A 12,458-nucleotide genomic window follows, 5' to 3' on the forward strand; every position below is an offset into this window, starting at 1 on the left:
ATTATTATTATTATTATTATTATTATTATTATTATTATTATTATTATTATTATTATTATTATGCTTAGCTGCTCTAAGTAGTCAAAATATGCTGATATTTTGGGTTCTTAAAAAAAAACCTTCGGCTACATCCACACTATAATCTAGTGTTCTGCTGGGCTTCTCTAAAACTGAATTTGCCCTTGGACTGGAGAAGGTTCCCCACACTTCCCTTAAAATGTGAGCAGTCCTCTAAAGTTGAATTTGCACATATTTGCTCTGCAAAGGTCCATGTTCAAAAGCCAGAGCTTTCCTATCACATATAATGACCCTGAAGGACCATGGAGGCAATTCAGACATTCATTTATAAATCAAAGTGGTAAAGTCGCCAAGCATCAGGACATCAACTGGCAGACATCCATGTGGGAAATCAGCTCTAAGAGAAATTATCTTATTTCGATTCAGAAATGCTCCAGTTAGAATTGAGCTGTCTGGGCAAATCATTCATGTTTGAACTGCTTATAGTTTCTGCTTTGCAGCCATTATCCCACATCAGCAATATTTAGGGACCCTCTTCTCCCAGCCCATAACCAGCATTTTTTTGCCTAGAGCTAGTTTTTTAAGATCCATGACAGTCTGTAGTTGTCCTTCTGTCTTCCTTTGTTTTTATTAGTTTTTTTTAAAGAAAAAGAGTGAGGAAAAAATACTGTATACATTTTTAAAAAAGGAACACACCCCGAGGTTTGCTTTATGCAAACATGATGAGAGACCTACGGTTTTTAAAGCTGCTTTCTCTTGCTTAAGCTGCCATAATGTGACATTTGCAAAGAGCAAAGATTTTCAATGGTTTATTAACTATAAGCACTCGCAAAGGACTAGCTGCTGAATACACATGGCTATCCATACAGCAAGCAAAGGACATTAGCATTTCCTTCCACACTAATTCTAGGCCCACCAAGCCTACACAAAAATAAAAACTTGTACTGGGGACTGCAGTACTGGGGACTTTGGTAAGAGCTGCATTTTTGCTGCAATTAAGCAGGCTTCCAATTGAAAAGCATCTCCTTCAATATCCCAATTATTGAAAAAAAGGGAAGAATATCCAGGTACCAGGAACTGTTGCCCAGGCCAAGTCCTAGGCAGTTATCAGCTTCCACATCAATTAGATAGTGCATCCCTTCTATGACCTGTCCTGTAATGGGCCCCCCTGAAAGAAAAGAGATAGGTTTGGAAAGCCTTCTTGGAGGCGTCCATAGGCTCTGCAAGTCCTTGATGAGGGAGGCCAGAATGGCTCCTTCCTTGAAACCCTTCTTTTGATAGTAATGACAGGATTTAAGGTGGTGGTGGTGGTGGGGAAACCCCAACAAACTTTTTAAATGGAAAGTTTGGAAACAAAGGGTTCTTAGGAGAGTTCTGCACTGTTTTTATTACTTTAACTGTATGTTTAAATTGTTTTAAATGTCATTGGCAGTTTAATTGTATTTTAAATGCTTATCTTTCGTATTGTTTTTAAATTTGTATTGCTTTTAAATCTGTAGGTCACTTTGAGCCCTATGCAGAATGACTTAGGGAGCTGGGTATGTTTAGCCTGGAGAAGAGAATGTTAGGAGGTGACATGATAGCCTTGTTTCAGTATTTGAAGGGATGTTGTACCGATGATAGAGCAAGCTTGTTTTCTGCAGCTCTAGAGATGAGGACATGGAACACTGGATGCAAACTACAGGAAAAGAGATTCCACCTCAATGATCATAAGAGCTATTCAACACTGGAACATACTACCTCAGTGTGGCAAAACCCTTCTTTGAAGGTTTGTAAACAGAGGCTGGATGGCTATCTGTCAGGGGTGCTCTGATTGTGTTCCTGCATAGCAGGGGGTTGGATGTGAGGTCTCTTTCAACTCTGTCATTCTATCATTCTACAATTCTATGGAGTTTATCACACTAGCAAGATCCCGCAGGAAAATGGGATTTAAATGAGAGTTAAATGGGAGAAAACCCAGAAATGCCCAAAGTTTATCACATGATGTCGCTGTTAACATGAAATAATGCAAAGTTAAACTGGTTAAACTAGAGAAAAATGGCAGCTTTTTACTTTTGGGAAATTCCGAAAGTAAAAAGGTAGGTTTTTTTCTGCTTTAACTTTGCATCGTTAACAGCAATTTGGTGTGATAAACTTCTTGAATTTGTGGGTTCTGTTTAAATTTGAATTTAATTTAACTCTCATTTAAATCCCATTTTCCTACGAGATTTCACTAGTGTGATAAATTCCTATGAGCTCCAGTTTTTGAGAAAAGGCAGTTTATAAAAACAAAACCACCACTGGAGGCCTAGATGGATTATGTAGCTTGAAGTGCTTGGGGATAGCTTCTACTGATCCAGAGTTGTGGTCTGCACTAAAGATACAATTCAAAATACAGTTGACTCTTCAAAATATATAGGCAAGCCATGGTTTAGATATGTTCATCTGCTTGGGTTTTTAAGTTGTCCAACACCCCCATTTCTATGATGCAAACTACTGACTATAACTATGGTCTGTTATTTCAGACACACCACCAAACCACAGTTAGCGCAAATCATGATCTGTGAACAACAATTTCAGATTCTAATAGTCATAATAATGACAAACCACAGGATGTCAATTCCGACATCACCATTATCCAGAATGAATAGTTTCCTTAACTATGGTTTAACATGATGTTTTGCCATCCCCACACCCAGTTTCTCCATGTGCCCCACTGATGATGATAGCTGATCCAGTTTACAAGCTTGAGGTAAGGATTATTTGAAGTCATGTGAATTTTTTTGCACACTCACAAAGTTCTTTAAAATGCTAATGATTATGATGAAGATCAAAGACAGCTCTGTCAGTCAGCTTTTATTACCTGCTTTTCAGCAACATCTGTGCCATGTGCTTTGGAATCACTTAACAGGGAAGGTGCTGGTGTTACTAGCTGAACATGCGGCTGGTTAAAACTTTCTGGCTTCTGGAAACTAGGCATCTTTTTCAGGGTGTCCTTCAACTGCCTGTATTCCTCCACCTGGGACTAGAATTGAAATGCAACCATTAGATAGCACTGTCAGATGAATTGTTTCTTGTTAAAAACTGCAAGGAAACTGGCAGCTCAGAGGCAAAATGGTTATTTTAACTTAGACATGCTCATCAGATAAAAAAAAGAAGTCCATCTGCTGGAACAACATGTTTCTATGCACCAAAGTGTACCAATTTAATACTTTACAGCAGGCATGCAAAGCAGAAAATCCCCACAGCCCAGAAAGTGGGATTAGTATTTTTATGACATACAGAAAGGGAACAAACTGTCAAAAATGAAATATTACACTTCTTTTCAATCTTTCAAAAAGAAGAAACCCACAAACAGAAAGTTCTATGGAGTGAAGACATCACCACTACCACCCCTGAGAAAAGCATAAGGATTAATTTCACGCACTTGCTCAAACACTTGTAAGAAAAACTCAATCTTAATAAAGCTGCTTATATGTGGGAATCTAAGAGGAGTCCTGCTTGATCAATCCAGGGGCCTGTTTACTCCACAACCTGCTTGTCACTATGGCCAAGCAGCTGTCGACAAGAAGTCTATTTAAAAAAATCCTATTTACTATGAAATAAAACAATTCAGAAAAAAGGCAAATGACTGTGGCATAGGTGGCTCAATAATAGTCTTGATGCAGTGTACCAACTGGGTCACAACTAGTGATATGAAGGCTTAGGAAAACAGTGTCTCACCACCAACTCAGGGGCAAGAATTCCTCCCTCCAATTTCTCCATTTTCCCCCACAGGCCTTTTTATCTCTTGTTACAAAACCACAGTGTGTGGAAGATCTTCAGAGTTACTCTTACCTCCCAATCTAAAAGCAGCAGCCTTAATCCAACTGCTAGTCCCAATTAGAGTAGAACTGCTGAATCAATGGAGTTGTAATAATTGATAGTTAATCAAGCAAACAACTAATTAAATCAGTTGGGATTCTTAAAAGGATTTAGGTCAGTATTTATGACACCTAAGTCACTGCTACAGGCTTCATCCACTGTTGCTCCATTCACACAATTCTTCCCACTTAAGCAAAGCAGCAGATAACCCATGAATGGAACAGAATGTAGGAATGTTGGAGAAATCCATCAGGGACCTTTGATTTACCATCCTTTGGTTTACCAGAGTAAGTTCTATGATGGTACAATGAGAAAACAAGATTAGTTTGCTTTTAAAAAAAGAAAAGTAACACCTGTGCACTTTGAATTGTAGTGAAATGTAGTACTTCTTAGAACAATGTAATACTGGTGTGAATGTGTGTATGGTGAGAGTTTTAAAAAGTACCAGAGAAGCATAAGCAGAAAGGGACACAAAAAGGTCACTAAGGAAACATGAAAAGACAAAAGTCTTACTTGAAAAGAGTAAAGTTGTACAGAAATATCTTTGGATATGTATATTTTGGTATATCACTGCTCTTAAACAGGCTTAATAAAAGACTGTGAATAATTGTGAATTTTGCAAAAATGTAGGAAGGAATCCTACTAGAAATGATAGAACAAATAACAGGGAATGTCAAATGGAGGATTAATGGAGCTGATCCATTCACCTCTATGTACCTAACCACTCCTGAAGATCTTCCATATCATCTTTGTATACTGTATTTTCTACAAAGAAAAGCTGGAACCAGGCTTACCATTTAATGTGATTCCCACAGAGAACTGTTTATTATTGCATGGCATAGAAATATTGTAAATAAATACTTTTCCCTCCATTCAATAATAATTCAGTAGCTTGGGGAATGCATTATAACCCTGATATAAACAAAAACATCCCAGTACACCTGAACTCCACCTAAGGTACTCATTTACCATAAAGTCGTAAAAGGAAAGAGACACAAATATTTTCATCATGTAAGAGAAAACCCAGTGGGGAAAAGCTTCAGTAGCAGAGCAGAAGAAAAGGGGTGAAAATCAAAGGCATCACAGAGCTAGTAACAGTGTTGAATTCAAAGGGCTGACAGTTTCCAGTTGTAGACAGGAGACAGACAATAATTTAAGGGAGTTCAGAAGGATATGGATTAGTTATTGTTTCTAACACAATATATATACTCTTGCCTCTTTGGTCTCCATCATATCTAGTGAAATGGGTACTGCACAAAACAGGAACAGAAAATGGGAAAGGACAGGCAAGCCTCAGGAAACCAGGTCTCTACCATTCTACTTTCTTCTTCTTCTTCTCTGAAACACCTCTCTCTCTCATACAGAAACTATTATCCACCTGATATACCAGTAACAACTTCCAAGTCAACAAGCAGTTTGCAAACTCTCCCTATAGCTAACATCCCCAATGGTGTGAGAGCACCACCAATACTATGCCCCCTATTGTCCACATCTGGATCAGAAGAGATAAAAGAGAGAACCGAAGAGCTTGTATTCTAGCCATACATCAATGAGCAAGAGCAGAAAGTGTACTACTCTGCAGTAGACCTACAAGGCAAGTTTTTAGCTCAGCCATTCTTCTCTACTGGATGATGGTGGTGGTGGTAACTGGAAGCCTCTAAGAATGGAAATTTACATTTAAAATAACTTGTATTTTGATTGTTATTAATATTTAATTATTTAACTAGCCAACCATTTCTGGTTTTGTTTTGTTTTCCAATGCCTCACTAGATTTTGGGGCTCAGTAATTTTCCAGGGTGGGAAAACAGACCTCTGTTCACCCTTCCTCTATAAACACAGGTCTTCATGAGCAGAATGGTCAGACAAATTCAAGATTAGATCACTGACCCAGAAGACTGTTTGGAAGGGGAAGAGGTTCACAGAAAGAATATGATCTCTTCTGGGATCCTGCACAGATAGTACTACAACTGTTATGCTGATTATGGACTTCCTATTAATTTGTTTCTACTACCTTGAAAGGCTGTTTGAGGATCAAATGGGATAACAATGAAACTTGTTCCAGGAAGGATAACACACAACCCAATCAATATAGAGCATTAATTACAACACAGTTGGCCTGCTCCCTTTTTGAAGCATCAAAGCAAACATACTTGTAAAATTATATGTGTGCATACATGTGTGCACACACACACATACACAGATAGTGATGAAGTCTTCCTGCTAAGCATAGAGGATCTGAAACCTTGAATTATACAGGCTGCAGAAGAGAACAAAATCCGCTGAAGATTTAACAGTCTTCAAAAAAGAAAAGATGCACTTTTATCCATAAATGCATTCACTCAAGCCCATAATAGATCTGTCAAGAAACAACAATTTATTGTGCTATAATTTTGGCTCAGTAGAAAACCTTCCAGGCATGGATTTCTCCCCACAAGAGTGCAGCCAGTTGTTAAGCAGAGATTCCCGTGCCAAAAAAAAAAAAAAAGTTTACATGCACAAAAGTTGCCATCAGCAGAAAGAAAAGGGAAAGACATTTTTAGGAAGATATTAAGCAAGAGAGAAAAAAACCCAAACCAAATTCATTAAAAGTGGAGGCTAATTCAAAGCCATTTTTCTGGCTGACCTGCGCAGCTTCTAGCGCACTCTTGTGTTCTTCCAATGTCACTACAAGCTGGTCATGTTGGGAGAGTAAACTCTTATGCTGCAGCTACACAAAAGAAAACACCACATCAAATTTGGTCCCAAGTTTGTTTCATCAAGGCAAGTGCCAATCATTTTTCAAAGCAAAAAAAGATATTCTTAGGGCTGTCAACCTGACTGAAGAGCTGATCATCAGCTGCCTATTAACCAACTCACTAAATATATTTCCAGTCTTACCCAAACGTCAGTTAAGATGCCTTTCTGAGATGCAGTTGGTGCAGATATAACTATGATTAAGAGGCAAGGAACAGGCTGTGTGGTTTATTTATTTTCCTTCTCTCTGACATACTGGACTTGTCAAACAGATGAATTCCTAATTCTCTGCTGATTGCACCTAAAGGGGCCATCAACATCAACCTTAGCCATGGTTGATAGAAGCCAGGTTCCCTTCCAATAAATGTTTGTTATCTGCTTCAAACCCTAGTTAAGCAAGGAAAACAGGCCTATTGTTTATTAATCCAGGGATGACAAGCAGGCCAAAAAGGTAATGGAAAATATTGCAACCAGATCAACAATCATAATGAATAACGGCAATGCATTACTTGGCAAATACTACAACAAGTAATGGGAATGAATTACTTCCTTAAAAATGTAACTTTCCAAGCTTTACATCATCAGTAATGGTTAAGGTTGGTGTAAACATATTCACTAGCTGCAATTAGATGGGGGAAAGGTAGGATTAGCTCAGGAAAAGGGTGCATCTTCCTGTTGCTAGAGTCCAATGCATTTTAGAAAGGCACAGGAATCATGCAATCCTCCTGATATTGTTGGAATTCAATTCCCAGGATGCCTCACCATTAACAAAACTAGCCAGGGCTGCTAGAAATGCAATCCAACAACATTTGGAAGACTGTATGATTCTCACTCTTTCTCTTAATCATCAACACAAATTTCACATGGGGGGCATACACTGTACCAGCCTATACTGAAAGAAGTGAGACATGCCATACTTAACATAAGCTATCATTCACCTTTAGAAAAAACAATGCCATCTGTCTTAGTATTTTTTATTTCTTGATAGCATAATGCACCAGAATCCAAAGAACATCAAAAACTAAATAGGTTTCCCCATACTAATTTAAACTGATTTTGCCTTTTGACTCCAGATGTGCCTCAGGCTCTAGAGTTCAGTATTGGAGGTGGTGGTGTGGGCGAGATAAAAAGTATACAGTCCCCCCTCTGTATCCACAAACTTGCCATTCGTGGTTTCGATTACTTGTGAATGGCAAGCCAGTGGCTCCCTCCCTTACCTTACATCCGGTGCAGCCTTCTTCCAGCCGTCGTGGCCTTGCTCAAGTCAGTGCAGCCTTTCTCTGGCCATCCCAACCGTTTTCCTGGCTATCACGGTCCTGCTCCGGCCGAGGAAAGGGTGTGCCAGCTGAAGTAAGCCCGCATCGGCTGAGGCAAGACCTTCTTCAGGCCAGCATGGCCCTGCCCCAGCTGGCGCAGCTGTTTTCCCTGCTGGTGTGGTCTTGCTCTGGACGAGGCAAAGCCACAGTAGCCAGAACAAGGCCACTTTGGCCGAGGCAAGTACTTTTTACATCTGGTGCAGCCTTGCCCTGGCTGGCACAGCTGTAGTCTCAGCATGGCTGTGCCAGCTGGAAGAAGGCTGCCCTGGCCAAGGCAAGGCCTTCTTCTGGCCAGCGCAGTATTGTCCCAGCTGGTATGGCTGCTTTTCTGGATGGTGCAGCCTTACTCTGGCCAAGGCAAGGCCATGCTGTTTGGAAGAAGGTTGCGCCTTCTGGGACTTAAATATTTGTGAAATTTCATATTCACAGGTGGGAGGGAGTCCAGAACGGATCTCCCATGAATCTGGAGGGATGACTGTATTTGGAATTCCAAAGTAAGTTGATGTTGTCCAGTTAGCTCAACCCTTTGTCTCCCACCCTAGCTAGGGAGTACTCAATGGAAACCAGACATGGTGTCAATACGTATCCTTGGTCTTTTGGCCAAAGCATCTAGTAAACAGATAAACTGCTACAGAACATGGAGTTTTCATTTTGATACCTGGCTAATAACTGTTGATGGACATACAGTCCTGCAGCAGATTTGCTTTTCCAGAACTGAGACTAATTAAATGGATTCAATAAAGGGTGCCCTCCCTGAATACCCAAGGCAACATTACAATGTAAGAGATCATTCATATTGCCCTGTATTTTTTCCTCATGCCTCTTCTGTTTTGTTTCTGCAAACACAACAAAGAGAAGCCCCCACAGAGACATGCCCTTTCTCAAATATGTTTAAGCACATATATATCATAGGCAATCTGGCCTGCATAGGTAATACAGCTCATATTTAGTGTTTAAGTTTTATATCTTTGAAATCTTTCCTTAAACCGATTTTCTCCATTTCCAGCCATAGGTATGTGTCAGCCATTTACCCATATTCTCCTCTGACTCTCCCTCCTTTTCCTTGTGTTTTCTAAATGCCAGGATTAGGCTACTCAATTATATATTTTTGCTTGATCCTGCTCTTTCTGCCAGTATTAGAGTTCCCCCTCCCTCTTACAAGTCCTCATGCACCCTAAAAATCTGCTCTGGAGGGCTGTGGATTCTTCTGGAACAGGTTTTTGGCACCATCAAGTGGAGAAGCAGGAGGCAGTGGGGAAGAAAACCTCAATTTTACTGACAATTTAAACATTTATACACCATTGGATCTTGCCCTTAGAATGTAAACCCATTAAGAGCAGGGACCTACCCAGGTTCATTATGTGACATGTTATGTAGCTGCTAAGTGATAGCTGTCTTCAACTCTCCCTTTAACTCAAAGCTAGAAATGTTGTTTAAGACGTTGACTCCCAGAATCCTTAACAGTCATGAACACTCTATCCTAGCTGGAGGATTGTGGAAATTGTTATTGAAACATATTTTTTTTCATCTATGTAAACTACTATTTATAGTTTATACCATTTATGTTACTTTACTTTATTGTAATTTGTGAACTGGTTTTCATGTTGCTAATTAAGGGTCAGAGTCAGTTCTACCATTAGGCAGAGTGACTCAACTGCGTAAAGAGCGTATTTTAGACATCATCAAAAAATCCCCTCCCCCTTTTTTTTCTGTTTAATGTCTTATTTATTCTATTTTTACTTTAGGAACTTGAGATATTTTCTGCACCATGTGGCAAAATAACTTAGTTGGCTTTACATACTATGCACTACAACCTTGGGATGGGGGCATCATTTGCTGTTCTGCCTCAGGCAGCTACATTTCCCAGGCCAGCTCTGTTAAGAATAATAATATAAATCATTTATAAAAAGAATTTAATTCTGAGAGGTGTGACATATGCTGACAGTATAAATGAACCATGCTGTTCTCAAGATAAAAGGAATTTACACATAAATTATAATCAGAGTTTGGAAAGTTAAGTTTTTGACTACAACTGACAGCATTTCCCAGCCAGCATGGCCAGAGCAGGAAGATGAATACAAGTTTCTTTGTCCAATGGTGCACATGGTTTAGAGTTATGTGTGGATGCCCCAAGACAGAAATGTGTGTGAGAGAGTGTGCTTAAGAAATTTCTCAACACATTTTCTTTCTATTAATCTAGAAAGGTCATACTTGAATCATCAACTTATTATTCCAGTTGCAACATTTCTATTCCCTTTTGCAAACAGAAAGATTCCACTGCCAGCCCCTGCCCCCCTGCTGCATCACTCTGTGTTAAAGAGATTGGAATCTTACCTTTACATCTTGTAGCTGGGTATGAATATCTTGGTGGGCTTTCCTCAGCTGCCTGTTCTCTTCTCGCAGATTATACATGGATTCTGTTAAAAATCAAATGCAAACAAGAACTGATCCTACAGATATATTACCTGTTGGAGGATTTAAATTGCTCATAGATTTAAATATTTGCTTTTGGGTCATAATGAAAACTAGTTCAATGGAATAGCAGGGAGCCAGTTCTACAGTATTGGCTATCTCCTTTCCTGCTTCCAAAGTTTGATTAAGTAACAGTATTTATACCCTTCAACTTTGATAATTCCTGCTCTTTCTCTTGCTGTAGCTCTGCATATCTCTGTTTGTGATCATTGACCACATGGCTAAAATCTTCTCCTTGTCTTCTATGCTGATCTTCCAGGTCTGAATGCTGCTTCTTTAGTTCTTCATGTTGGCTCTACAGACAAGACAAAAGAAAGCAAAATGGTATGCAACAACAAATTAGTTATCAAAATCCAAACTACACATTAAAGGTGTGTGACTGCTACACTAGGTCACATTAACAGTCCATTACTCTGGTAGCTGCATCTTCTCTCCCTTTTTCAGAGAGAAGAAGGAGCAGCAGTAAGAAAAGGAGGCTGCTGTCAGCTCTGAGGTCCCTATTTTTGCATGTCTTGTTAAGGGAGGTCCCCAAAGCTCAGGAAACTAGAGGTGGCAAACTATGGCTCCTACAGCCTGCTTTTATTTCTCTAGACCACTCATCTGCCCTTCTGCAAAGGATAAACTGCCTCCCCATGAAGCCTGCATGAGTGGTGATTCACCTTTTAAATAGGTTGCAGGGCTCCCCTAAACTATTAAATATTTAAAACAACACATTCTTCAAAAACAAATGTGAATACTTTGATATATATTCATTCATTCATGTTTTGGCATTTTTGTAAGTCTGTGAGTCCTAACTTTGAGAAGAAGGCAGGGTATAAATAAAGTTAATAATTAAAATTATAATAATAGGGCCTTGACAGCAGCAAATTGGCCTCCAGACTACCACAGCTGCCCGCCACTGCTTTAAAATAATGTACAGTATTTATAAATTTGGATATTCAATGCAGGTCTGCCCTAAGGTTACACATGTTTTAGCATAGGCTGGTATAAATTTATTTCTGCAAAGTAGGAGTGGGCTTGGTTAAGATGGAAAAAGATGGGGCCTTTCATATTACATAATTATGTCAAGGCAACATTCTATGGAATTCTGGGAACTGCAGGGTATTTTGGGGGGAGAGGGTGTTCTCAAAATTTTCAGCCAGAGTCCTCCAGTGCCTCATGTTGTATTTGCTGTTGGTGACCCTATGAATGAAAGATTTCAAGAGTCCTAGTCATCAGCTGCCCCTGCTTAGGTCTTGCAAACTCAAACCCATAGTTTCGTGATTGAATCAACCCACTTGTATTGTGATCTTCCTCTTTTCCTATTGCCTTCCACTTTACCAAGCATTACCATCTTTTTCCAGTACATCTCATTGTCTCATGATATGTCCAAAATATGATATCCTCAGTTTAGTTACTTTGGCTTTTAATGATAGTTCAGGTCTGATTTGCTTGAGGATCCATTGCATTTGTCTTTTTAGCTCCTTGTGGTATCCACAGAACTCTCTTTCAGTACCACATTTGACATGAACTGATTTTATTCCTGTCAGCTTTCTTCACTTTTCAGTTTCATAACTATACACAAAAACTGGAACCAAGGAATTCCATAGGACGTTTGCACGGCAGTTAAAGTGAAATCATAGCACTGTAACTGTGGAGTATGAAAGGGCCTCAGGCTAGTGAGAACCCTAGTGAATGTTGGTTCAATGCCCCAGCTTCCATACAACTATAAACAACAGCACTGCATGACAAAGCCTGCTGTCTATTCTTGTCTCTTTCTTTTTCAGTTCATCTTTCCTAGACAGAATGATAATCTGTGGTTAGTTTTAAAAGAGGAAGCAGATGCTTTATAAAAATAAAAGAGCTATGTTGGATCAGATGAAGAGTTTACAAGTTCTTACTCACCTCTGTACCAGAAGAGAAGGAGGGAAATAGAAAATGTAGGAATACTGAAGCAATTTTGCAAAGCAGATCAGTAAGCAGTCTGAACATCTCCAGTGTGTTAAAATTCTTCAAGGAACTGTGTTATTCCACAAGTACCTGAAGAAATTGTGTGCTTCAAAGCTTGCTTGGTACATTATTTTCCGTACATAAAAC

The 12,458-nt window shown here is 39.3% G+C and overlaps 1 protein-coding gene across 2 annotated transcripts in view; it reads right to left on the bottom strand.

Annotated features, from left to right (window-relative positions):
- GOLIM4 (golgi integral membrane protein 4) overlaps window positions 1-12,458 on the bottom strand; it is a 56,868-nt gene that overhangs the window by 17,106 nt on the left and 27,304 nt on the right. The window contains exons 5-8 of one of the 2 annotated variants that reach the window (XM_042458929.1): window positions 10,527-10,677; window positions 10,245-10,327; window positions 6,485-6,568; window positions 2,861-3,022 (exon numbers count right to left, since the gene is read on the bottom strand). In XM_042458929.1, coding sequence (XP_042314863.1) covers window positions 2,861-3,022; window positions 6,485-6,568; window positions 10,245-10,327; window positions 10,527-10,677 — 480 coding nt within the window. The remainder of the gene's footprint in view (window positions 1-2,860; window positions 3,023-6,484; window positions 6,569-10,244; window positions 10,328-10,526; window positions 10,678-12,458) is intronic. The other variant, XM_042458930.1, reaches the window with a different exon arrangement.

The sequence above is a fragment of the Sceloporus undulatus genome, chromosome 3, assembly GCF_019175285.1.
Source record: "Sceloporus undulatus isolate JIND9_A2432 ecotype Alabama chromosome 3, SceUnd_v1.1, whole genome shotgun sequence".
Classification (NCBI taxonomy): Eukaryota; Metazoa; Chordata; class Lepidosauria; order Squamata; family Phrynosomatidae; genus Sceloporus; species Sceloporus undulatus.